Genomic DNA, 25,505 nt, shown 5'->3' with positions numbered 1-25,505 from the left:
TGCACTGAGAAAGGAGGGAGACAAGCTGAGGAAGGGGGTAGAAGAGCACAGATGAGACAGAGAACGGTGCAGTGAGTTCAGCAGAAGAGTTCAAGGAAAGCACAGAAAAAAGTCTGTCTGCAACAAAGATAATGCTGGAGGAAGGGTGGGGGAGAGTTTACATCACATCTCAGTTCTCTGAACTGGAAGGGGGCCAGTGATCGCTGCACTGGGTGCTGCACCCAGAGGCAAAATTTCTTTTCCTAGTAACATAAGCAGAATTAATAAGAATACCACTATTACTCCCTGCAAACCTCACTTTGCTTGTACCGCAGACATCCTAGCAGCACCTCCCACAGCTACAGAGGTACGAGAGACTAGTGAGATGGAGCAGAAAGACAGTACATGGCAGACCTACGGGAGGTGTCCCATACTCCAGTGTGACCCAAACAGCCAAACAAACCTCTGAGAATTTCAAACATGCTTTGTTGCAGGCGACAGTTGTGTTTGGAAGCCGCACTTCCCTTATGAGACCAAAAAAAAAAAAAAAAAAGAAAAAATCCACTGACCTATATAAAATATCCAGCTTAAGTGAACAATAAGCATTAGCAGTCAGTGAAAAATAAGCATCTTTTAATCAAAACTGCATAATAAAACACAAAGAGAAACAGTAGGAACAAAAAAATGGCAGTCTCTCCTGTACTGCATAATACCCTTGGAAGGAGCTGTTTTGCAGAGGCACAGGCACACACAGATATTACTAAAGCTGCCTTTTCTAAATAAAGCATGTTAACACACATATTGAAGGAAAGCACCAGCACTGAAGACATGGAAGCAGAATCTTCTTGGGGCTCCATCATGAGACCTGCTTGCAAGGACAGAAATATGGGAACAAAGGGTGTGGCTAAACTGTTCCAGTGGTGGCTGATTCACCAGAGAAATCTCTTTTGGAATTAGTGAGCTGTCTCAAATGAGTTTTGCTTTAGCAAAGGTATTAAATGCTTAGAGAAGCATTATGAACAAGTCATGCATAACACTCATTAGCTTTTACCACCAGGAGACATTGGCTTTCCACAGCCTGGTAATTTTAGCAAAGCCAGAGCCTTGGCCGCAGCACCAGAAATTCATGCCCACTCTCAGATCTAAGGCCGGTAACCCCTAGGTTCCTCTCCCCAGGATTTACATGATGTGTGGACAAAAATACATCCTTCCTCTTTAACATAGACTGACATTTTGCTGGGATTAAACAGCTGCTGCTCAGCCGTCTGCCCGAGCTGCCAGCCCGGGACATTTCCACACAGAGACTTCGGCTGTTCAGCACAGACCCGTGGCACTGATTGCCCAACACCAGGATTGCGCCAGGACGAGTAGGCAGCGTGGGCCAAAGGAGATGGGAAACCAAAGCTGACTCGCAGCATGGGCAGATGGCCTGAAACAGGAGTCTCTGGAAGCCGGAGGTGTTGTTTTTCTTAAGCCCATTTAGAAACACTCAGAGGGGACAAAATTAACAATAGGTTAAAGTTAAAACCCTTTACAAGAGGTCAATGAAATGAAAAATGAGAGGGTCAGTGCCACAGCAAAATACACAAAACAAGGCAGCCGTGGAAAGGAAATACTTTTGCTGGTAACCTGGGAAAGCAGAGAGGGCAAATGGGCAGGAGTGTGCTCAGGTACACAAAACACGGACCGACCCATGCTCCCACCTCACTTTGTGGGCAGTGGGCTGCAGGCAGGGAGAAGACCAGGAGCTGTGCAGAAGGACCACACTTCCTTATGGCTGTAGAAACAAAGTCACAGCATCACCCTTGATAATGCTTTCTAGAAATACACAATACATCCAATACAGTACCAAATATCTCAATCCATGCAGCTCTGCCTGAAATCCTAGAGGACAAAGCATCTTCAGTGAGGAGAGCACTTTGTAAGAGAAAATAGGTTTGTGATGGATTTAGCTTCATACCAAAGAAAGAAATTTACATGGAAGGGAGAACACTAAGCGGGGGGGTGGATATTTAGACTCATACAACGAGCTGTCTGTAACAGCACTTACCTTGGTTCTGCTAGAGTCAGAAAAAGGCAGGCACCTTCAGACAAGCTAACCCATCCTAACTTAGGTTTCTAAGGAGGCAGGAATTAATTGATCACAAGAGGCATTTCCTTCTCTCCATAGTCTATAGGGCTCTAAAGAACAAGGTTTGGCTGAGGCTAATCTGAGGTGTAAAAATTTAGGGCAAATAAACCCAACTCTGCCTAGAGAACTGTGTGACCATCCATGGCCTGGGAGTAAGAGCTGTCTAGACTGAAGCAATGCTTCGTTTGCAAAGGAGCTTGTTCTTCTACAATGCTCTGACAACGAAGATACTGATGTTTCCTCAAGATGAATCCTAGGCAGTAACTGTGCATTCTCTGTGCTTTACATTGTTGGAAAAAAGAAGAAACTACCTGTTCCAGGAAAGCTGTATGCACTGCAACTTTTGGTTTGAACATTTCATCTAAATACCTGGAAAACTTCAGCAGTAGGTAACACAAACATATTTTGCACTTTTTGACTACGCCAGCCATGCTGGCTAGAGTCTCATGGATTCGGATCACTTCCCCGTAAACATATGGATGCCCATTAAACTAACATTGATGTAGGAAAGTCAAGTACCAGAAAACCATCCCTCTCCAAGGCTTGGCCACCTCGTTCTCTGCTGGGGACATGCTCCTCACTTGAGAGCCCCACTCCACAACCCTTTTGCACTGGAGACCATTTCAGAGAGCCAAACAGAAGCCACTCTTTCCTTTCACAGCACAGGCACCGGCATGGCGGCATCCCACACCCGTGGCTACAGACCCTCCCCAGGCACCTGGGACCGCAGTTCAACTCTCCATCTTCACCTGCAGTGGTTCAAAGCATGCTCCCAAAAAAGTACTCAGCCCATCAACCTCACAGCCTAACAGTTAACAACAGTCTTTTGTGGTTTTTTCAGCTTTCAACCAGCTTCTTAGTTAAAAAATAACTGAGCTAGGCTGAACTGCAGGAGATATCCTCCCTGCACCCGTGGGCCAGCCCATGGCTGCCAGAGCTGGCTCCGGGCTCAGGCGAGTCCCCCACTCTGGGTTCAGAGATCAGGCACACTGGCAGCAAACACTGTTACTATTTTTACATTGCACAGACCACAACATAAATAAATGGCTGCTTGAAGAAAATAAAAATCCAATTCTATTAAAAAATTCTCTTTAATCCATGCTGAACAAGGTTGCTGTCTTCCCTCCCTAAAGGAGGCTGCAAAATTAAATTACTGTTTGTGAAGTGCTCAGATATCACAACAATAAGTAACCCAGAGAAGCCCACGGGGAAATGAATTAATTTTGTCTTGTGAATGGGGATACAAAAGAGCACATAGCCACACAACACAGCAGGATAAACGAAGTTAGCTAGCAGGCATCTTTCACCCGTGCACGGATCCTGGAAGACACAGTCTGTGACCATGTAAAGACCACACTGTAATGCAGATCTACAAGAGGACTGAAGTAAAAACTAAGGCAATTTTGGTTGTGGCATTTCCTGACTTCCAAGAACTTTCTGCAGCTTCCGCAGAAGCATTTCAACTCGACCATGTAGCTTCCCAACAGCACTCGCCAAAACGCCTCCTCCAGTCCACAGTCACCTCTCAGCCTCTCTCCTTATGAAAGCTCTTCAAACACAGACAGAGCTAGTTCTTCTGTGGGGCTGATGGCCCATTCCCACAAAGATCAGCAGTGCTGACCAGTGACCACCACAGCCACTACGAGCAGCTCTAAGTCTCCCCAGGCTGGAAACGTTGGACACAGCAGAGCGAACAGCAAAAGCTAGCTGCTTTCTCCTGTGAGGACCAACATCAGCAGGTAGCATGTCACCTAATTCTCTTGTGGGTTTCACGGTGGCCACGTGACAGCAGAAGAGAGCTACGATGCCTGGATAGCCTTTCACACCTGGGACAGACCCTTTCATCAACACCACTGCCATAAAGTATGCTCCCGCATTGTTCCCAGTCCTAGTCTCTAACCCATTTATCCTCCTCTACTCACTAATTTCTATTTTGACTTCCTAGTTTTACTTGGTGAACAGCAGATTTTTTTTATCAGAGCTACTAAACAGCACACTCGCACATGAGCATCACTTCCCCGAAAATTTCAAAATGTTCCCCACCCCTCCCCGCAACAAAGGAGTGGAGAATCTCTCAGATAAGGCAGCTGAGGGAACTGTGTCATTTTTAAATGACTAAGCAGCCTCTTTCCCTAGCCGCCTTCTCAGAAACAGATGAGCAACTTGGAGATGACACTTCCCAAAAGTATTTAGTGAAGAGTTTTGGCCCAATCTGGTGTGGGGATGAGATTACACCAGACTGCAGACAGAGGATATTAATGGAAAGTTCCAGCAAGCTGGCAAGGTGGTTATCAGCTCTTTCAGAAGAGCTCTGCACTAAGGGCAGAGCCTCTGCTAACAGCAGGCGCGCTTTTGAAAGTGGCCCAAGTTCTGTAAATTGGCCTCTAAGTGAACAAAAAGCCCAAACAAACATCACATGGTGAAGCACACTCATTGTCACTACTTCCAATGAGCACAGATTTCAGTAGTGCAGATGCTCAGAGCAGTTGTAACAACTCCCAAGGAAAACGAGAAACTGAAGTCCAGGACATTTTCCGCAGACTCCAGGCAGGGACCAGAACATTTTACAGCGTGGTGGAAGTAGTACAACAAAAACAGGTGGCCTTTCCAGCCAGGTGAGCCACTTCACTCTAGCAGGAGCCCTCCACTCGTGACACGCCAGGTATGCAGCGCACATGCTGATCAGCTGAACCACGTTGTATGGACACCCGGCACACCTGCATGCCTCAGCCACAGCCCACACGCTGCTCAGTGCAGCTTGTGTCAGACTCACAGCACTCCACTGTGTGATGGGGAAGTGCTGCTGGCCCCTGGGAAAGAGCAAGAGCAGGCTGCTGCCAAGGAATTTATTAAACCAGGCTACAGCCCGGGAAAAAGCTTGCTGCCAATGAACTGCAGGCAAAGGAATTGCTCTAGGGCTGCATGATGATGGCGAGCTGCATGTTAGATTCTACAGCAGGGATCACTCTCACTGGCTAACTGGGGACTTTTCATCAAGTGCTTACCAGCCTCCAAACTCAGACAGTGTTGATGGCACTTTATGCAAGCTGTTCCCCTAGCAGACACAGGAGACACCAGAACAGGGCAGATCATCCCCTTCACTGTGCTCAAAGGCAGTCCCCAGACATGAAAAGTAACAAATAATTCGTGTCCCAAAGCCTTTGACACCTATTGGTAACGGTTTGAGGGGTCTCCTCCTTTCTGAAAACACAGTGGTGTTTCTCTTGCATTTGAGGCTCATTAAATGCTGCCCACGCATCACCTCTCAACACTCAGATTGCTTGGTGGTCACCACACCCTTACAGGCTCCAGTTCAGAAGGGCTCTTCACAGATTTCAACAGGAATTAAAATTTGATTGTCCCAGGCTGCTCACTCATCCACCTTGGAGTACAGGCAAGAAGGCAGACAGAAGACCCTTGACTTTCCTGTTGCACTGTCCCAGCAAGCTCCTCTTGCCTGCTGGAGGCACAGACATCAGTGTCAGAGGAGAAACCCCTCCAATATACACTGGTCTTTGAGCTTTTATTCAAGTATGCAGTTTTCTAAGCCTGTACTTGTTACGAGGTGCTACAGCATCTGTGAACTATGGCTAAACGCACTTCCACATGTTTGTTTCTGGGCATGAATACTTTACTAGCTCTTAAGCTAAAACATCTGAAACCCGCACTCAAAATTTTGGCCCGCATAAGCCCTAACAAACTCACTGTCACTGAGCTTGCCTGCAGTATGTCCTCAAAGCCAAGATACAGCCCTTCCCAAATGTTTTAAAGCAGTGGTTTTCAACCTCTGAAGCAACCATTTGAGAGTTTTTGGTCAAAGAGCCATTTTACATGTTTTAGCAGCTGGGAGAAAAGCGCTAAGACTCAGACAGCACTAACCACTGATGTAGTGCTTTTTTACAAATTGCTTTGCTAAATACATGGTTTGGTTTAGTGCTGTAGTCTAAAGCCTTCTCCTGTCTAGGGCCATCAAGTCACTGACAGTCAGTTATAAATTAAACAATCATTAAAACTGAGTATCAATTTTGCAAACTGAAGTTTGAATGCTTCCCCAGTTGGGGGACTCTTTTCCCCTCCAAGGCTCGCTGGGCACCCAGAGGAGATGGGAGTGTGGGAAGGAGAGCTGGGACTGCAGGAAGGAAGAGGGGGCAGGTATGGTTTCCAGAGGGAGATGGGAAGGGAAAGGAAATAACCTCTAGAATTGATGGAAATGGAAACAGAGATGGGAAAAACAACTTAAAATTCCAATTGTGACTCAGTTTTAATCTAACAGATGGAGCAAGGGGAAGGACAGAGTGGACAAGAGCAGTCACAGTTACAAAGCAGAATTAACCCCTGCCTCCCCACACATACACTTTTGGTAGCAGGTACCAAACAACCTCCAAAAGCTGGCAGGTGACAGGACTCTTGTTAAGAATCAGCTCACAAACCTTCTCCTGCAGCCTCACTGATGACAGTGCAGCACCAGGAGCACTGCTTTGCATTGGTTTGAAATGCTATCAACAGGAAAAGTAACCTCTGAAACAAAAAACAGAGCTATGTGCTGTAGTCCAAACACAGCTAGGGAGGCATGTGATGAAAAACGCTGCAGGGACAGGGTGCACGCAAAGAGTGAAGTATTTGCAGTGGCATCTCCCAATGACCCTTTGCCAATTCTGTCATTGCTGATGGCTGCAGGACTGAAGGGCTCCCAAAATTGTTAACTGTAAATCCCCACCCACAGACTGATGCTTCTCTGCAGTTGCACATTGTGTTGAATGAACACCCAAGCCCAACCTAGCAGCAAACTGACAAGGGAAGAGCCTGCCTGCAGTTTCACAGGCAGCAAATGGGATCTGAACGGGGTGCGGGCAGCAAGGGCTGCAGGACCTTGCTTTGATCTTCCAGGTTAGACCTCAGGTGTGCCAGCAACACCCTCCTACATGGTCCTGCAGCACCGTCAGAAACGGTAGGCATATCAACATTGCCTGCTCACCTGCCAACACAACTCTCATGTTTAGACAGATTAAACCATCTTCTAATACAAACCGTTACAGCCTTTTGTACTGTAACTCACTGATTTACTTATTCCTCTTTGGGGATGTGCACGTGAACTCTGAGGTCAGAAGATGGCCTGGTCCAAGCTGCCCTTGTTCCCCACATGTAAAGGGCTTCATTACAGGCAGCTGCTAGAAACTTCGGGGGCCAAAGGACATCTGAAATGTGAGCACAGCAGACCGCCTAAACAGGGGAATGAAGAGAGCCTTGTGATAAAAAACCAAAACAAAACAAAAAAACAACCCACCAACCAGAGCCTGGATTGTACCTTCCAACTCTGGGAGGCTGATGGACCTGTCTGGAACGTGGCCCCCCTAAGGTCAATGCAAAGAGGAACATCAGGACTGGCTGAGACTTGTCCTGCTTTCTCCTTCTGCTGGGTGGAACACAGGGCAGCAGGAGGGCACCACAGCTCAGCAGGAAGGAGCAAGACCCAAAGGCTCTGAAGCACGCATTGATATAAGTCAAGGGAGGACATGTCTTTTATGAACAGTACCAACAATCGCCACATCTCACTTTTCAGAGCAGAACATGACAAGGAAGTCACACGCAAGAGCTGCACTAATGCAACACTGTAAAGTAAGATTAAAATTAACAGGAAAAAAGAATATTTCTGAGAACTTCATATTTCAGTCAGTGGTGTGGTGACCTCTGCGTTTCAATGCTCAGGCATTAAAGTGTATCTACAAATGCCATGTTTTCCATAGTCCTACAGCCTGCCACTGGTAGGTAGCATGTGTGGGGTTCACAGGTAAGAGTTGCCCCAAACATCGCTACTGCATTCTTGCAACTATGTCACTTGGTCTGATAAGAGACTTAATCTTTCTAAACAAATTGTTCTTTGTGAGTGCTAAGGTACTGCAAGGAGGAGGAGACAGCAAGAACCACAAGGACAGTAGGGCAAATCAGTCATTTTCTCTCAAATGGTAAGGAAATAAAAATGAAGCAGGAAGAAAGTGGTACCTCTGTCAAAGGTCTCGGTCTTCTCTCTACAACAAATTCTGTGTGGCAGAGCTCACAGTAACTTGTGTTGGAGGAGGATAACCATTTTTCCAGGCAGCTCTTGTGCACGGTGCCCAGTGTTCCTGTGCAGTCACACGGGGAAAGCAGTCCCTCCCCACTTCCACCTTCATGACAGATTCGACAGATGGGACCGTCACTAAAGAGGCAGACAAACAGAATGAAATCACTGTCAGAGCAGGCAGAACGATACAGCCACATCAGAGAATGGGGTCCGATCCCACCAAGCCCCAGAATGGTGCAAACACAGCAGGCAGCACGTGGCAGAGCACACCAGGCGTGCTGCAACTCTCTAAAGCAGCCGGCTACAGCAAGAAACCAGTCTCAGGGGAGCGTGGAGGTGCCTGGGACATTTTAGGTCAGTAAAATCTGGAAGTTGTGTTGATGAGCACCACAACCCCCATGAGAAGCTGGCACGTCAGCGGGGCCAGCTCAGCTGGCCACAGAAGGGACCGCAGCACACGTGTCCCACAGTCTCCAGCTCTGCTCACAGCAGGCAGAGAGGCTGACACCAGACTCAAAACCAACCCTGAAGCACTGATGCAAATCCAGAAGCCCAAAGCAAAGCTGGATGATCCACGCTAGTCACAGCATGCCCCCAGCCACCTGGAGCCACTCAAGAGGTTTGCAATCATGTTGCATTTATCAGATCACCTATCCACTCTCACCCCATCTCTCCTCTGCATCATGGGTTTAGCAGTAACTGCATAAGGAACAGCGATATCTAAAGACACAACTACATTGACTCTGGAAGCTCAGCTCTCCAAGGACACAACATATTTCATGGCAAGCAGTCACCCAGACTAAGCTCTTGACATACAAACCCTCTGCCCATCACAGTGCAGTAACTCAGCATCCCATCTCCACACTGCCATACAGAGAACTGTTCTGCAGCGTTTGGGCCTTTAACTGGCTGCAGAAATGCCTTGGTGCTTCAACAACAACCACTTCTCACCCCCTCCTTGGCTAGAAGTTTCAACTACAGAATCAAATCTCTTTGATCATGCTCAAGATCTGCTCTCTTGGGACCTCACAGAACCAGAGATGCTTATCAAGGGAAGTATCAAACACTTTCAGAGACACTTGAAACCTCCCCCACAGGAGGCCTGCACTGCTGATGACACTCAAACCACCCATTTGCTCCCAAGGTGTTCCCTCACACCTCTAACTAGCACCACTGACTGTGGACTATTAGTGCTACTGCTCCAGCACCCAGAAACTTAGCTCAGGTGTATCAGATGATACTCGTGCAGATTTTCATCACAGACTAAAGTCATTGTCTTTGCACCTATGTAAACTCAGAGCAACCAGTGTCCTCCTGTAGCAAGGACTTCCTCTAGCTGCACAGAGAACCAAGTCCTTTTCACTTGAAACCTCTCATTTGGTTGTTTTGTGTACTATCCCCTAATTCCTGTCCTGTAAAAGACAATGTTTTCCACACACCCCCAATTTACAGACCTCAGACCTCCATCATAGCCTGCTCAGTCACCTCTTTCACAAGCAGAAGAGTCCTGGCCTATTCAGTCATGCCTTAGAAACACATCACCTTCTCTACCCTTCCTTCTACCTCTTGCATTTCTAAAACATCTTTTTAGAGCTGCAGAGACCAGAGCTACAGTTTTCAAGATGTGGGCACACCAGGGATTTTTGCAGTGACTGTGTTCTGTTCTTCATTGCTTTCCCAAGCCTTAGCACCTTATTTGCCTTTCGGTCACTGTTGCACATAACTGTCACATGCCCAAGATCGACTTCCTCCAAACCCACAAACACATACATAAATCCCAGACTGTTGTTCTTCATCTGCATCACTGCATGCTGAACTGCAACCATTATTTCAGCCTGCAGTCATTTCCAATAGCATTCAGTTCCCTAAACTCAGGCATCTAGTGCCATTTTAGGTCCAAGGGCATCCCAGCTGGCATCCGAAGGCACAGGCTTCCTAGAAGCCCTGTGCCACATCTGCCAGCTCCATAATGAGGATGTCTTGGGCTCCCTGGGAAACCTCAAATGGCTCTAGACACCAAAGTTCGCTATTCTCAGCAATTCAGTACATCTCTTCAGCATTCACTGTTCATCAAGATCATTTAGGAATAAAATGCTGGACAGCAGAGGCCCAGTACAGGGCTACCCTCCCTGGAGCATGAAAACAAGCCACTCACTAGTATCTCACTCCTTTCCCACCTTCCAACCAGCCATTTCTTTCACACAACAACCGTTCTCTTACATTCATAGATGCACAGATTTGGGGGTGGGAGGAAGGATGAGAAAGGAACATCTTTATTTCAAAGACCCTATTGCATGTGTCCTCTTGAAATCCAGGTGAGCTTTATCAGCTATCACCTTTTTCCACATATTGCTGACAGTACAAAAGCCACACTGATCCCATCTCACACTTCATCCTCCACTGCTATTATGACTTTAAAAAAAACCCAACACCTGACTGCAAAAGAAGTTTGTGGGATTGCAACACAACAGTCAGAAGAAGCAATTTGCAATCTTCAAAACTAGTAGCGCTACTTCCATTAGTTTGCACAACCAGACAAAACAGAAAGCAAGAGCAAGACAAGGAAACACAGTGCAAGGAAAAGGAGCATACTGAGGAAAAACGTTGGTGGGACATGAAGGGAAGAGAAGAGCCAGCAAGAAAAAGTGCACATCAGCTCACTAAAGGAGAAGCAATACTCCTCTCCTGGTGCACTACAGGAGATCTCTACCACTCCCAACTCAATGCTTAGCAGGTATCATCCCAATTGGACTTTTTAATCATATTTAGGGCTGTGAAGCAATGTAAACCCACTGCACCATCCCCTTCTCTCTGCCAAACATCACTGGTTAACCACTGACCCTTGCTCTCTCCTCATTTTCATGTGCCTTTTATTCTTCAGCCACGACAATCCCTGCAACAGGCGTTTGAAGAGGTGGTGGAAACTCCATCCTCAGAGATACTGAAAACTGCATCGGACAAGGCTCTGAGCAGTCTGATCCATCTTGGAAGCTGGCCTTGCTCTGAAAGGAGGCTGGACCAGATGTCCTCCATAATTCCCTTCCAATCTGAATTATTTGATCATTCTGTAACCTTTATTGCCATAAAGCTCAGTGCTGTATCAGAACAACAAAATTACAGTCTACTCACACAGCCTTAGTGACAGGAACAGACTGAAAAAACCCCAAGCCTCCAGTGCTCTCATGCATCTGTTATTTCCTAAGAAAAGCATCTGTAAGATATTTCATCCGTTCTCTTCCTGTTTGAGAAGTTTCATATTTCCAGTGCATTAATATAACCTTGGCTACCAATAAACAATCCAGAAGGATAAAAATTTGCTGACAGTGCGAGAGAAAAAAAAAAAAAGTCTTATCGGCCTCCATTTTCCTTCCTTCCTATCCAGAGGGGGAGGGGGCCCGGTCACACTCCACATGATACACCCTCAAACACAGTTTTCCAGCAGGCTGTAGAGACCATATCACTAATTTAACCTTTCGGTACAGTCACACTGCCCCTGGCTTTGGTTTGCTAAGTGCTGGTGACAAGGAAGAGAATGAAACCCACCATCACCAAAATGAACGAACTGGTGTCCCATGAAGACACATGAGGAATCCTGTTGGTTTTTTTTTTTTTAACGTGTAATCCCAGGCAGTCTCCCCAGCCAATTTTTACACCTCCACAAGTTTTAAGGGGTCACACAACTTCTCGCCCAGCCTATCGGTTGTCAGAGAACAAGCTCAGTTCCCTTTGCATTTTTATTGACCTGCTCCAGGTTTGCTAGATACAGCAATTACATTTGCCTCAGTTCTCATCTAGCTTTCCTCCCTCGCATTTGCAGTCACCACTTTAACACCTCATCAACGTTTGGTCAAATACATTGAAAAAATAACAGCTGTTCAGACAGGATTTGAACACAAAATGTGACCAGTCTCACTAGCTGGACTGAACGATGCTGCCAAGTGTCCTCTGCTCTGGAAGCTGCTCAAAACATATGATGAGAAGCCACATCAGTAAGAGTGAGCAAGTGAAGCTGCCACACATCCCCTCTAGCAATAGCTGGACACTGCAGTTCCTGCAACACAAACACCCTCCTCTCCCTGGGGGCTGCAAATCGACACCACGCCTTTACTCCATGACCATATCTTGGAACAGGGGCTGTGCTCCATTTTCAGCCCTTAATCACCTCCATGAACAGCAGCCCTTGCTAACATAGCGTCCCACCTTCACTGCTGCTCAGCAAGGACTTGGCAGAGGCACACAGCGAGAGGCCACCTGTGTCATCGCATGCTGGAGCAGCCGCAGACCTGGGGAGTTTTGATGAACACACAAGTCCCAATCCACCAGCACATGCGACCAGTGTGAGCTCCCGCAAAGAGAGCGCAGGCCTGGGAAGCATCTGGCTAATGAGGATTTGCACTCGCTATCAGTGCCCTGGCAAACTCCTTCACAAACAAGACTTTGTTGTCTCCTTCTACCCCTAGAGCCACAAAAAAAGGGCAAAAAAAAGCCCAGGTGCAGTCATCCCAAGCCCCTTCCCTGAGGCAGCCTTACCTCTGTGCGCCCAGCGCCTTGATCACCGTCGAGAGGAGCCGTCCATCCTTGGCGGTGACCTGCGTGACATACTGTGGGCGACCGATGTCGGAGTCCTCCACCGACTTGGAGAGGGCAGCACTTCCCGGGCAGTCGCACAGGGAGCCGGGGAGGTGGCAGCAGTCGCCTGTCGTCATGGCAGCTCCAGGCCCCTCTGCCCCAGGGACCGGCACGGAGACCTGCAGGATAGGCACCGCGGTGAGAGCCCGGTACCATGGACCACCAGGCCAGGGTGCAGGTCCCCCCTTTGCCACCCTCCTCCAGCCCCTAGGGCTGGCAGCGCCCCGGGGCCCCAACAACCACGGGTTTTGCTAGACTTCTGTCCCTTTTAATAGGCTTTGTGAGGCTGCCTTACCATAAAATTAAGGCTCCAAGTGTCCTACTTACATAACTTAGTGTCAGAATTGCAAATTTGCCTTTCCCAGAGAGAATTTCTGGTACCCACCCTTTAACCTGATGAAGCCTTTCAAACCCAATGTGCCAACACAGAGATGGGGAAAGCAACCAGAAGCCCCATGGGCCTGTGTCATTCTGGCTAAAACTTTCCTGAAAACCTATGTTCATACCCTCTGTAGAAGTTGCCAAGTTTCACCTGAACATGGCACTTAAACCACTTTGCGTGGCTCCATTCAGGGAAGCCCTTCTCTCAGCTGCATTCAGGTGCTTTCTGAGCCCTTTAAAGCCTGTCCACCAAACTCAGAAGGCTCACCATCCACCCCACCTTTGATTTTCCCTTTTTTTATTTCTTTACAGAAATGCATGCCCTTCCGTTTCCACATCCCACGTGGTGTGTCCCAGCAGTGAACATGCGGGTATTAACCACGCACAAGCACTGAAAATTCTCCCAGAGCTCCACAGAAACAGCAGCAGGCCGGTTTTCCTCCTTTCCCTCTCAACGGTTCAGACCACTCATGACTTTTATACAGCCATGTGCAAACAGCAAAGCACACCATCATGGTTTTGGTACTTCTGCAGTTTACCCAGCAAGGAATGCACAAAGAACAAGCAGCAAATGCAAGAATCGGGGAGAAGATGCAGAGAAAAAGCCCAGTGTGACAAACCAGGAGCTGGCTCAGATGAGCCACGTGCAGACGGGAGAGCTCACTGCCTTTGAGGGAAGGCAGCAGCTTGCCCAAGCTGCCAGCAACAGCCATGTTCCTCCCTGGCAGGGGTTATCTCAACCCCAAAGACAGGCATGCTTTGCAGATTCAGAAAAATCCCATTTTCTCCAGTCTCCTTTAGCCTGGTCCCTAAGAGGCAGCTGTGCAGAAATAAAGATCTGGGGTTACAATTAGTCACAAGCTGAACAGAAGCCAAAAAAATCATACTGCTGGTAAAGACTAAAATCCTCACGTCTGTAAACAGGACTGCCTTATGTAAGGCATGCACAGTAATCCCTGTGCACCAGTGCTTCTGGGATCATAGCTGGAATGGTGTCTCATCCTGGTGGCTGGATTTCAAGAGAGAAACAAACCCATAAAAGAAGTTCAAATGAAAGCAATGAAAAAGATAAAAGGTCTGGGGGGCAAACCCCCCCCCAAACAACAAAACCAAACAAAAATAACCTCAACCCCCAAACTTACCAAAGAAATATGAAAAGAATTAGGTTTGTTTAATTTGGGGGGGAGGGGAGTGGGGAGTGTGTGGAATCATCAATCTCCATCTCCTGGAGGTAGAAGCAGGCAAACAAACCTTCGCCATCGCATCCAAGGAAATGCTTTTTTGTTTCGAGATCTCTGTGCACAACAGGAGTCAAACATTCCCATGAAACTGCAGTTTCGTCAGGTTCAGCTAAGCCTAAATCAAACTAAAATAGCTAAAGAAAATAAGGGCTTGTTCCTGGTTGGAGGCTTGGCCAGACTACAGAGGAAGAAAACAAAAAGCCAGTACAAGAACGTGATCGTTGAAGCCCTGAAAACACTGATTTGGGTAAGCACAAGTGTTCTTTCATGTCTTGGAAATTAAACAACTCTTACACAACCAAGGGCTTCATCTGTCAGGACGGCTCCCTTCGTGGTGAATGTGTTCCAAGAGGGAGAGAGCATTTCACTGGTGTCTCATTACCAGACACCAACTTTGGTAGCATTCCCTCAAGTTACAGAATATTTTCTAATTTCTAGTAGAAAAGTATCTAATCTCTTTATTAAAGCTGCTCTTGCTTACTATCTGTAATCCTTCTTCTGCATATGAAGAGGAATAGGCTTGAGCTTGTGGGCTAGTCAATCCACACTGAAACAAATGGGAATCTTTCAATCAACTTAAAAATGAACTTAACAGACCCAGCATTGCCTTGACTCAGTCTCTCCACCTGTGCAAAGAGCACACAGGGTTAGAGCCACTTTTCTTATTGGTCTCCTTTTTTTTTTTTTTTAAAAAAAAAAAAGGCTACAAGCTCTCCAACTTTAAGGAGCAAAAAGTAAGATGATAAATGCTATTGGAATGACTTAAGTCAGCTGGTTTGCAAGTTAAGGAGTTCTTTCAGCTTTAAAAGCCTCTTACTGAACCAGGCATGAGAAGATACATGCTTTTAATAAAAAGGTCGGTTCCATTTGTTCAGCCAAAATGTTGTTTATTTTTAAGTCCAGAGGAAAAAGGTCCATTTTGCGTATTGGAATAAAACTGCCCTCACTCCCTGTGTCCTGGGAGTATTTATACCGAGGCTCTTCGTGCTCCACATCTGACAGATACAGGCAGCACTGCGTCCTTGCCCTGGCAGCCCTATTCAGGGCTGAAAGGGAATCGCCACCCTGCCGTCCATCAGGAAACGCGCGGTATTCTATTACAAGTTATTTGGCGCTTCCTTGTCGGGGTCCATCCCAGGGTGGAACCTGAAGTCACTGCTTTAATATCTGACTCATGCCATTCAGCAAATACAAAGGAAAAGCAGCAAGAATTTCATGGATATAGTTAGTGAGGAAGTAACCAAAATCCAAAGATAACATCTGCAGTGCACTCCAGTTCCAATTTCATACCCAGCTGAACATGAACCACAGTGTACAGCCAAGCCAGTCCCTTTCCTGGCTCCCTAAAGGCTCAGCTCATCAACACACAGCCTTCTCTTACAACTGTCAACAGCTCATCGAACCCAAACCCAATGTTACAGCAGAAACACCAAAAACTGGGAGTCAGAATCAAGACCCAAACAGCTGGTTTGAACCACACACTGGTTTTTTTTCTGGGCAGCTGTGATTTCTGAGCCTATTCCTTAGCGATACATTTCTTGTTCTCATTAAAAAAAAAAGTCTCAGAGACATTAAGTTTATTATCAATATCCCCTCTGCTGCAACAGTTAGACATGAGCAAATAAATCAGAAGTCTCTTCTCAGCAACATTTTGTATCCTCAGCTTCTGAGCAGATCCAGAATATAAAGGGCTGAGTTTGTAGAGATTACTCAAATTGAAGAAAAACAAACCCTGTTTGTGGAAAGTTGGCTCAGAAGAACAAGTTATGCACTAGGACTCCAAAACTCAAACACGTGCAGCAAGATGAGCCGGTTCCTCAAAGAGCAGCTAGTGCTTCTTCACTGCTCCAAAGCAGAGACCACGGTGCTGGTGCAGGATCCTGCCTACTATGCGGCTTATGCAAAACACGCCAGCAAAATTTGCTTGTCAGTCTGTTAAAAACCCTTGTCAGTTTGTTTAAAAACCCTTGTCAGTCTTCAGGCATTGCAACAAGATATGTGATCCAGTTTATATCATCCAAAGGGCAACAGGGGTTTCAAAACTCCCTCAAATGACTGAACAGCTCAAGACTGCAGAGATCAGGCTGGACCACTGCTTTCCATTCAGAAGACATGCCCAGCAGGAACAAGCAGAAGACAAGGACCTAAAGGGTCCCCCAGCTCTGTTCTGCATATTTAGACTTTGCAGCTGGACAAGACAGTTATTTCTCCCAGACAGGGAAGTCATAGCAGGCCAGATGAATACCTTGATCAAAGCCACAAAGAGAAAAGCCGCAGTCAAGATGAAAAAGACAATAACAGGAAAGGCTAAGGCCAAATGATCACAGTAAAGGGCAATTGTTAGGTGCAGGTCATGGCTCCTCTGGGCTGCTTGTGGCCTGTCTACATGATGAACACCTCAACTGGTGTAAACCCTTGGAGCAATTACGAGGCTTTGACAAGATCCAGAGCAAACTGGAACTAGAACCAGCTCCACCTTGTTCAGGTGCAGCTCGTACGCACCAGCTTCTGTACAGATTAGCTTCCCTGGAACATCTCCACCAAGAAAAAAAACTCCACCTCCTGGCAAGGCTGTCAGCAGCTAAGTCTGTTGCTCTCACTGAGCAACACATTTCCCTGATTACCGTAACCAAGACCTGGCACCTCACTACCGTGCTGCCAGGAGATAACCAAGTTATATAGCCAACATAACCCACCCATCTGTACATAAGTACCTTTTTTTTTTTTCTAATTCAGCTAGTAACCCACTCACTGTGTGCAGATCACCAAAGCTCCGACTGGGACTCACACAAGCTGACATTTAACCTCCAGGAGCAAGGCTACCCAGTCTGCTTTCCAAATCCATTTTAGCTAACTTGGGTATGCAGACACTGAGTCTTCTTATCATATGATCCTGCAAATGTCATCAGTGAACCGAAGGTTTTTAGTTGCTAAAGGGCATTTCCAAACATCAATGCTTTCCTTTTCACCATGAAAGCTGGATTTCCCAAATCCTGGGGCCCTAAGATCATCCGAACACAAACTTCTTGAGGGAGACAAGTACAAAGAATTGCTTCCTTCACCACAACTAAGCACCTGCTCCCACACACCCTGTCTCATCCAGCTAATGCACATCTTTCCACAGCCCAAGTCCAATCCCAGGCCTGCAACATGGTTTTCAGCACCCAGCTCTGGCTACTCTGGGTGGCTGCAGTTCCTAACTGATACACCTGTAGCCTCCGTGCTCTGGGCAACTTGCAGGGTACACCCCCCTACACATCACGGAGGGCAAGCTCTGGCCTCCAGACCCTCACGCCCACACTGATTACATACCCCCACATACTGCCACCAAAGATACGCATGGGTGGGATGTGATGAGTGGCCTGAAGTGCTCCCTGCTACTGTTAAAAGGTTGCATAAGTGGTTTAATCTAAAGAAAACAACAAAAAAACCCAAGAACTAGTCCCAAACTGCGGCAGGGCTTTGTTTTTCAGTTTTGTTTGTTTAAACATACTCCCTGCTGAGGGTTGAAGACTGCAGCATTATTTCGTTCTTAAAAAAAAAAAAAAGTACATCATAACACCCTAGAAGTACCCGAAAAGCCAGCAACAGATGTGCCCACACTTGACCCATCAGATGAAGACAACTCTAAAGCTTCACAAGATGTGCCCTCAGGCACAGAGCGGGGAATTCTGCTATGAGACCTCACTGCAACTCTTGCATCGCCCAGGACTTGGGAAGAAATCTTGCGAGTCATATGCTCAGCAGTCATCTGAATGCAACGGTCCTACAAGTTAGGGTGCAATGAGCCCTGTCTAGTGAGAAAAGTGGCGCAGCATTTTATGACATATACCCCAATATTCCAAGTAAGATCTGATGCCACACAACAGCTTTTAAAGCATTTTAAAATTTGGCAGGTAAGACACAGGAAAGCATATCACTCCCCAGGAGCTTCTCAATTTCCTGCCTTGCCTGCAACGTTTGGTTGACAATCATAGCTAAAGAAGGTGCTGTAAAAACTTCAGCATTAACTTGCTCTTTAGACAGTGCCAGTGGAGCAACGCTGTGAATTGGACAGACCTGGCACCAGGCTCAAAACAAAACAAACCCCAAAATGCTAGGAAAAAAAAAAAAAAAAAACAAAGGTCAACATCCTGGGAGCTTGTGAACCTTCTAATAAAGCTTCACACCAGGAACCTCCTCCTACTCCTTTAACAGCAAAACATACAGGCTGAGATACTGTGAAGCACCACTGCTGTCCACAGAGGCTTACCTGTCTCATCCCTAAAGCTGAATTTCAAACATTCACAAGATACTCCAAGTTTAACCATGTAACACCCAGGAGGTGGTTAGACATTTCTAGGAAGCGGCCTTTTTGGACTCCTGATTTTGTCATATTTGTACATTATCTACCACTGCCAGGAACTCAACTCAGCTGCCTCTCAACTATTCCAATAACACAACTCAGCAGCAGTGAAATAGCAATGCAAGCCTTCACTTACCGAGCTCCTGCTGAGGACAAATGATCAAAACTTCTCTAGACCAAGCCACTATTTAGGCATATTCTAGAAACTCTCTGAAGTCTTGGTTATTTAGACTATGGTTTGATGGCAAATGAGTTTGTTTTCCAGACAGAGATGAAGAGACAGTCTTCCACAGAACGTGACTTATTCATTTTTTTCCAAACGGACACATTGCCAGGATCTGACTTCTATTCCCTGTTGGTAAAAAAAATATTGCAGTGAGCCTTCGTGTTCAATATATGGTTGTTTTCCAAAGCCTGCATCCACACACATCCCTCCTCTCCAAAACTTTCAGCATATTTGATCAACCTGTGCAGTAGCTGCACTTCTTCACCATGTCTTGCAGCACTGGCAAACTACCATCTGGCAAAGATCAAACCCATGTGGCACATACCCTGTGGTTCTCAGTGGGCTCCCACCTGGAGTGAGCCCTAATTTTCAAACGAGTCCATTAGGGATGGGCCTCGTGTGAACACAGCAGAACTGCAACACAGCAGGGCTCCCGTTACCCCAGATTTCAGGGTACCTATCATGTTGTTCACCCCCTTGGTTTTCAGTCAAACTTTATTTTAGAAGAGTGTTGCCTAATGTATAACAATATGTTACTCAATATTCAAAAAGAAAAAAGGTTCAAGTTTACATGTTAAGAAAAAGATCAGTATAAAAATGAGAAGCCTAAAGAATGATTTTTTTTTTCCTTGCTGTAAGCTTGTACTTGGGAAAGACCAAGCCATGGGTTACAGCTGGAGTGCCAAAATGAACAGTTATCTCAGATCTTCTGCGACTTGTTATCTGCCATGAGACCATCTGAAAGGAAAGTTTACTACACTTTAATTACCAACATCTGGAAAAACAAATTGCAACATTGGAAGAAAATTCTTTGCAGAGGGTATCTCCAACCAAAAATCAGCCATTCAGCCATCTTAATAACAAGTTTCATAAGGAAACAACTGAAAACCAGCTGGGACATGAGAAACACCTGGTGCTCCTCTGAGCATTCAGAAGACATCAGCTTTTAGAGGTGAACAGCAGCACAACTCACTATGTAATGCAACTGCATAGACCTTGTGCCCACCTCCCTCTGCATTTTACCACTCTCTGCAGGGAAAGAGAGGTGTATTAGTAAGACTTGAAAGTTTTATTGAAGTCATGAACCAGGGGAAAAAAAAAAAAATCAGTTATCATGCCCACAAATCAATGCTTGCAGAAGTGCTACCCATCAGTGGAGAAAACAACTGTCCCACCACCCACAGGCACATCCCTGCCCTGCTCCCGCCTAGCAGTGCTGCCTCCTGAAGGCACCAGACCATGTGTCCTCTACTGAAATAACAGCAGCAACAACGCAAGAATACTTCTGCTTCCTAGCCCTATCGCTTCAGAGAGCTCCCCTTTAAAGAGAGGCAGCATCTGCAGCAATGCCAAAGCTCAAGGGCTCCCCAGTCCTATGCCAGGCAGCTTCAGTTTATTCAGAACAAATGGATTTTCCAGCTCTGGGTAATACATCAGAAAAAAAAAACAATTTTAGTGTAGCAGTAACACATGCACCAGATTAACACAGAAGCGCCCACACAACATTGGACAGGTCAGTCCCTCAAAGGGCATTACTCAGAAGGATGCAAAACATTGATTCAGGATCGGGAATCCCATGCCAGGAAGAACTTGCATTCTCCTCACTGTTTTCCTCCTTGGTTTATAAAGCACCATTTATACCATTACACAAATAATAACGCTCTTCTTGGAGACAAACTGGAGCTGGAACAAACTGCCTGCCAGCACACAGCAGCCCTGCTCGCTCCAACTGCTCAGAGCAGCGCACAGCCGGCATGCAACGGCCACTCGAAACAAGGCAGCACGCTGATCTTCAAACAGATATTTGAACTGGAATTTAACTGCCTATTTATGTTTTTCAACCTAGCTATTTCACTGTACAAATCTCTCTAGCAGACTCAGTTTTCAAAGACCTTTACAGCAAAGGCACCACCACAGCCTTCAACCCCACTACCCATCTGCATCTGAAGAGCTCCAAAGCAGGCACCAGCTGAGAGCATCCTCTTTCTCCATGGTCAGCCAAAGAGGATTAGCTGACCCTAGCTGATTTCACCAGTATCTCCCTTCTGCCCACTCCTTACCACTACAAATTTCCTCCTCGATCCTGAAGTGAAACTTCACAATTTATATCAGTGCTGCAAAATCCCAGTTTCCCTCTCTCTCCCCCTATTAAGTTTGCAATGTTTTGCTTAGGCTGCATTTCTAGTTCTTCTGGAGACACAGGCCCCAACTGATTTGTCTACAGGGAAGTACAAGAAAAACTGGGAGGAAATAAAAGTTGAGAGCAGTCCAAAATTGTAGTTTACTTTTTCCCCTCCCACCACTCTCAAATCTAAACCCAAACAGCTTTCAGCTGAAACAGGACTAAAGCTCTCAAAGCTTCAAACAAAGAAATAGGTGTAAAGCTAAGACTGCAAGAGCTTGGTGCATTTCCCTATTTGCAGAGGAGTGCTTTAGAAACTAGGTTTGATTTGTTTGTACTTATATTTGCCAAGCCAGTACTGCTCCTTGCCCCCTCGTTCCCTCATTTCGGGAACAGCAGGAGAGTGTTTCCTTCAGTCTATCACTGACTTCATGACAACTGATTAAAACTGCAAGAGCAGTTACAGCGTGCCTGCCCTTGAGGTTAACCACACATAATCATCTTGTGTTATATCAGGAATTGAAGAGTTTAGTTAGAATTGCTACGTAAAATCCGGAAGAAAAAAAAACCACCAACTTACAGATGCCTATTTTGATTGAAAATGGGAACAAATCGCAGATTCCAAACTGTAACACTGCTCATCCTAGAGAGGTCTGGGGCAAGGAATGCATTTGGACAGCTGACAGGTAGGAAGAGCTGCAGGTCAGTACAGCTCCTGTCAGGCTATTCACTTTACTAGAGGATATGAAGTGTTCAGTCCCTGCCCCAAGACACTTTGTCAGTCCATGCCTTCACGGTTTTCCCATTCTGCATTTTCCCATCAGTGCTCAGAGCTCTCACAACCTGTAACTGTCACAGCTAGAGAGAGACATATTCCACCACCAGGAAAGGTGGCCAAAACCATAAGAAGCCCAGTAGCGACTTCCCCGCTTTTACACAGCAGGATAAAGAGCTGAGCGCCCTCCCAAACACTCAGCAAGTGGGTAACCACGTCTCCCAGTAGAGCTGCATTTGTTGCTGCTATGCTGATGAGCTAGAGCTGACCTGGTCTAACTACGGCAAACACGGCATAAAGATGACAGAGCAAGCGTGATTGCATCCTCCCCGGGGAACGGCACTGCTGCAGTCGGAGCTGGGAAGAGAACGAGACCAGACTTGGAGAGCTGGACAACCTGCTATTCACGTGCATGACATTAACTGTCTCAATAAGCCACAAACTATGCCTCAGCACAGATGAATCCATCGTTTTAGCACCAGAGAAAACTGTTTTACACAAATTTCATGAAAACTGCTTGCCTACCCATCACATTCATTTGGTGCTGTGCTCATTTCCTTCACACACAAGTGACCCATGGCTTTATTTTTCATATGACTTGTCTTTTACATCACAGAGACTGTGGGCCCATTTCTTACAAACTTAGAAGTGGTTAGTGTGTCTTCAAGGGGACAAACGTAAGTAAACGGTGATCACTTCTCTCTCATGGGAAGGCTTTGAGCTAAGAGCATACAGAAGCATGAGTTAACCAGAGTAAATAAGACTGGGGGGCAGAAAAGACACACCAGTTATGAACTTTAATCTGGAGGAGAAAAAAAAAAAAAACCCAACTGTTTAGAAAACGGAAACTCCGAAATTTCCAAATATCCAAAGCTGACTCAAGTGGAGGAAAAATAAACTCATCCTGTAGTTTATAGTTCAGGATGCCTGATTCCTCCCTTCACCTTCTAAGAAGAAGTTCTGTGTTTTTTAGTGTAAAAAGCCAAGATATTTTAAACAATAGTGAAAAAAGCCCCTAAATGCACATTTTACTTTGTATCTCTGCCTGCAGAACTATTACAAAGTTGCATCCTGAGGACCTGCAGCAGTCCCTCAGGACTAACAAAGTCTCAGAGCTCATATCCAGCCTCAACTTGCCCAACTTGCGCTGGATGCATTTGGGGTTGATTTTGGTCATTCTGTTTCAAGGAATCTATGGTAACTTCCTCCCAGGGAAACAGTGTGTCCTGCAATTGCTTGATACAGGCCAGCATCAGTAACCTAGAATGGGAAAGCCCCTCTTCCAGCATCTATTAAGGCAAGAACTCTGTCGGAAGCTGTTTACAATTAGTACATTTGTAATACAGCTCATCTGCATGGTCTCCTTGGCATCCAGCATGGGGTGACCTCACTCTGCAGCCTCAGTGCAATTCCACAGCAAAAAAAGGGCAAACACATCAGAAACAAGAAACTGTTAGTTCCAATGCTTTTTTTTTTTTCCTGTTTCCACTTAAAGACTGCCAGTGGTGTTAATTAGCTAACCACACACAGACAGCCCAGGTTTTACAGCTGGTATTTAATGTCCATGGTATACACATTAAGCCCACACTTGGCTGTTTCCTGTGCCACCTGGTCCACTCCTGGCAAAGTTAAGACTTTCTTACTGATGGAGGCTGCCTGTAATGCTCCACAGTGCATGCTTGGGGGTAGTTAGACCTTGTGTCCTCAACCGGAGTTACTAAATTCACTGTTACAGTGCATGCGAGAAAGGCATTTTCCAGTCTCAGCTCCTTTCCCTTCAAGCCTGTTTCCAAAGGGTGACATACCATCACAGTTTCAAATGCACCTGGAAAACCAGGGCTCTTCTAGCCCTCCAAACACTCTCCCCTGCAGCTGTCTCCACAGTCCTTTGGAGATGCAAAAAAGTATTCAAACACTTAAGCCTTGGAAAGACAAGGCTAACATCCAGCTGTTAAAAGGATTATTCTGTGCATGTGCGAGCTTGGCAACTGAGCAGGGTTGTATGTCCCTATGAGCAGGGTGGATAAAGGGGACTGGCCATGGCCATCGGAGCTGACCTACCGCAGCCGCATCACAGGCATTCTTGACAAGAACCTGGAAAAAGTTCGAGAAAGTGCTAGAAACTGTATTGGAAGGGAAAGACACAGAGATAAATGCTTGCTGGAAGGAGAGTGGAGCAAGGGAATGAGAGTCCCAATGAAAATGAGGGCTGGTAACAGGAATGGTTGAGAGGGGAATACAAACAATCCCTTGAGTATGAGCAAATAAAGGGCACAGGGTAGGATGAGAAGCACATCTCACTGACGGTTCTTCTCAGACACACATCAGGGCAGGACAGCCTTATCCCCAGACACTGCAGGGAAGGTGTGCTGAATACAAACAAACCTGATGAAAAGCCAGAGCTGCTCTAGTTAACCCTGACATTTCCAGTTAGTCATCAGCCCTGACTTGAGAGACACCCCACCTGTCTGCTTGTAAAATCTGAGCTCTGCACAGCTTCCTCCGAGACAGCAAGTCACACAACGGCCTGAACTCTCATCAAGGCAGTAACACCATATAGCACCGATGCGTCACCCTACGTTTAGGGGGTCAGATGCAGGTGCGTCACCCTACGTTTAGCCACAGGGTCGTCCCTCAGACAAATCCCATAAACGAGGAGTTTTGGCCTCTGTTGCTAGTAGTTAAGTTGTCTCAAGAAAACTGCTTTAAATGAGATGGAGAGATTTATAGGTCCCAGTTTAAGAAAAGTCAATCACAAAATCTAAGCTTATGCCACAGAGGAAGCCATCTGGTCCTCCAACACACAACTGTAGCAAGTTCTTCAGTTCTGCCGTGACACTGAATTCATTCTCTTGGGGAATCTCTGTCACAAGCTCTACAAGACAGTGCATTCCCTGTCATGCCACACAGTGCTCAGTAGGTCAAAAATATGCATTAGAACAACAGCCAGTAACACTCCAAAAGAGGAGAAAAAACAGGCATAGGAGCCTTTGCAAGTGGACATCTTTTCCTAGTAACTACTTATAGCCGTGGCAATGAAGTCTGACGAACAGGTATGGAAAGCTGCTGCTCCAGACCTCCGGGCCTACAACATTCTCCTCCCAGGTTAAGCTTCTACGCAACACCCCCAGCTTTTCCACGCAGGGGATGGATGTCAGCCCCCTCCCCGTCCTCCGCCGGGAAGAGCCGCAGGCCCGCAGGAAGGGGCCGCAGCTCTTGCCTTCAGCGGGCGGCGGAGGCACCGCACGGCCGGCTCACGGCCTCGCTCGGGACACCGCGCTGGAGGCGAGAGCTCGATAAAAGAGCCCGGTAGCCCGGGGGGCAGCTGGCTCGCACGGCTGCCCGGGGCCGGCGCCAGCTGCTCCTGCGGGAAAGGCCGCGCCGCAGCCGGGAGGGCGGCCGCGGAGAGCGCGGCCGGGTCAGCCATCCTCCCCGAGACCCCGCGGCGCAGCGCGGCCCAAGCCACGGCTCCGGCACCCGAGCACGGGCGGCGGGACGCTACCGGACACCGGGGCGCTGAGGACACTCCCCGCGGCGGGGACTCCCTCCCCTCACCCCCCCCCCGCCAAAACGGGGGCTGGGGGACCGGGAGGGCTGTCAGGGCTCCCGGGCCCC

The 25,505-nt window shown here is 46.9% G+C and overlaps 1 protein-coding gene across 3 annotated transcripts in view; it reads right to left on the bottom strand.

Annotated features, from left to right (window-relative positions):
* Positions 1-19,953, bottom strand: part of MARCH2 (membrane-associated ring finger (C3HC4) 2, E3 ubiquitin protein ligase) — a 31,687-nt gene extending 11,734 nt beyond the window's left edge. The window contains exons 1-4 of one of the 3 annotated variants that reach the window (XR_775194.1): positions 18,904-19,953; positions 13,802-14,001; positions 12,702-12,919; positions 8,111-8,306 (exon numbers count right to left, since the gene is read on the bottom strand). Coding sequence is in view for 2 of the 3 variants with exons in the window: in XM_010580493.1 (XP_010578795.1) it covers positions 8,111-8,306; positions 12,702-12,919; positions 13,802-13,894 (507 nt within the window). In the remaining variant the exon portion in view is untranslated. The remainder of the gene's footprint in view (positions 1-8,110; positions 8,307-12,701; positions 12,920-13,801; positions 14,002-18,903) is intronic. The other 2 variants (XM_010580493.1, XM_010580506.1) reach the window with 2 other exon arrangements.
* Between the last annotated feature and the right edge of the window lie 5,552 nt (positions 19,954-25,505).

This window comes from Haliaeetus leucocephalus, unplaced genomic scaffold, assembly GCF_000737465.1.
Source record: "Haliaeetus leucocephalus isolate CR32 unplaced genomic scaffold, Haliaeetus_leucocephalus-4.0 Scaffold76, whole genome shotgun sequence".
Lineage (NCBI taxonomy): Eukaryota > Metazoa > Chordata > Aves > Accipitriformes > Accipitridae > Haliaeetus > Haliaeetus leucocephalus.
Note: the sequence above shows the minus strand (reverse complement) of the source record. Positions and strands in the feature narration are given on the sequence as shown.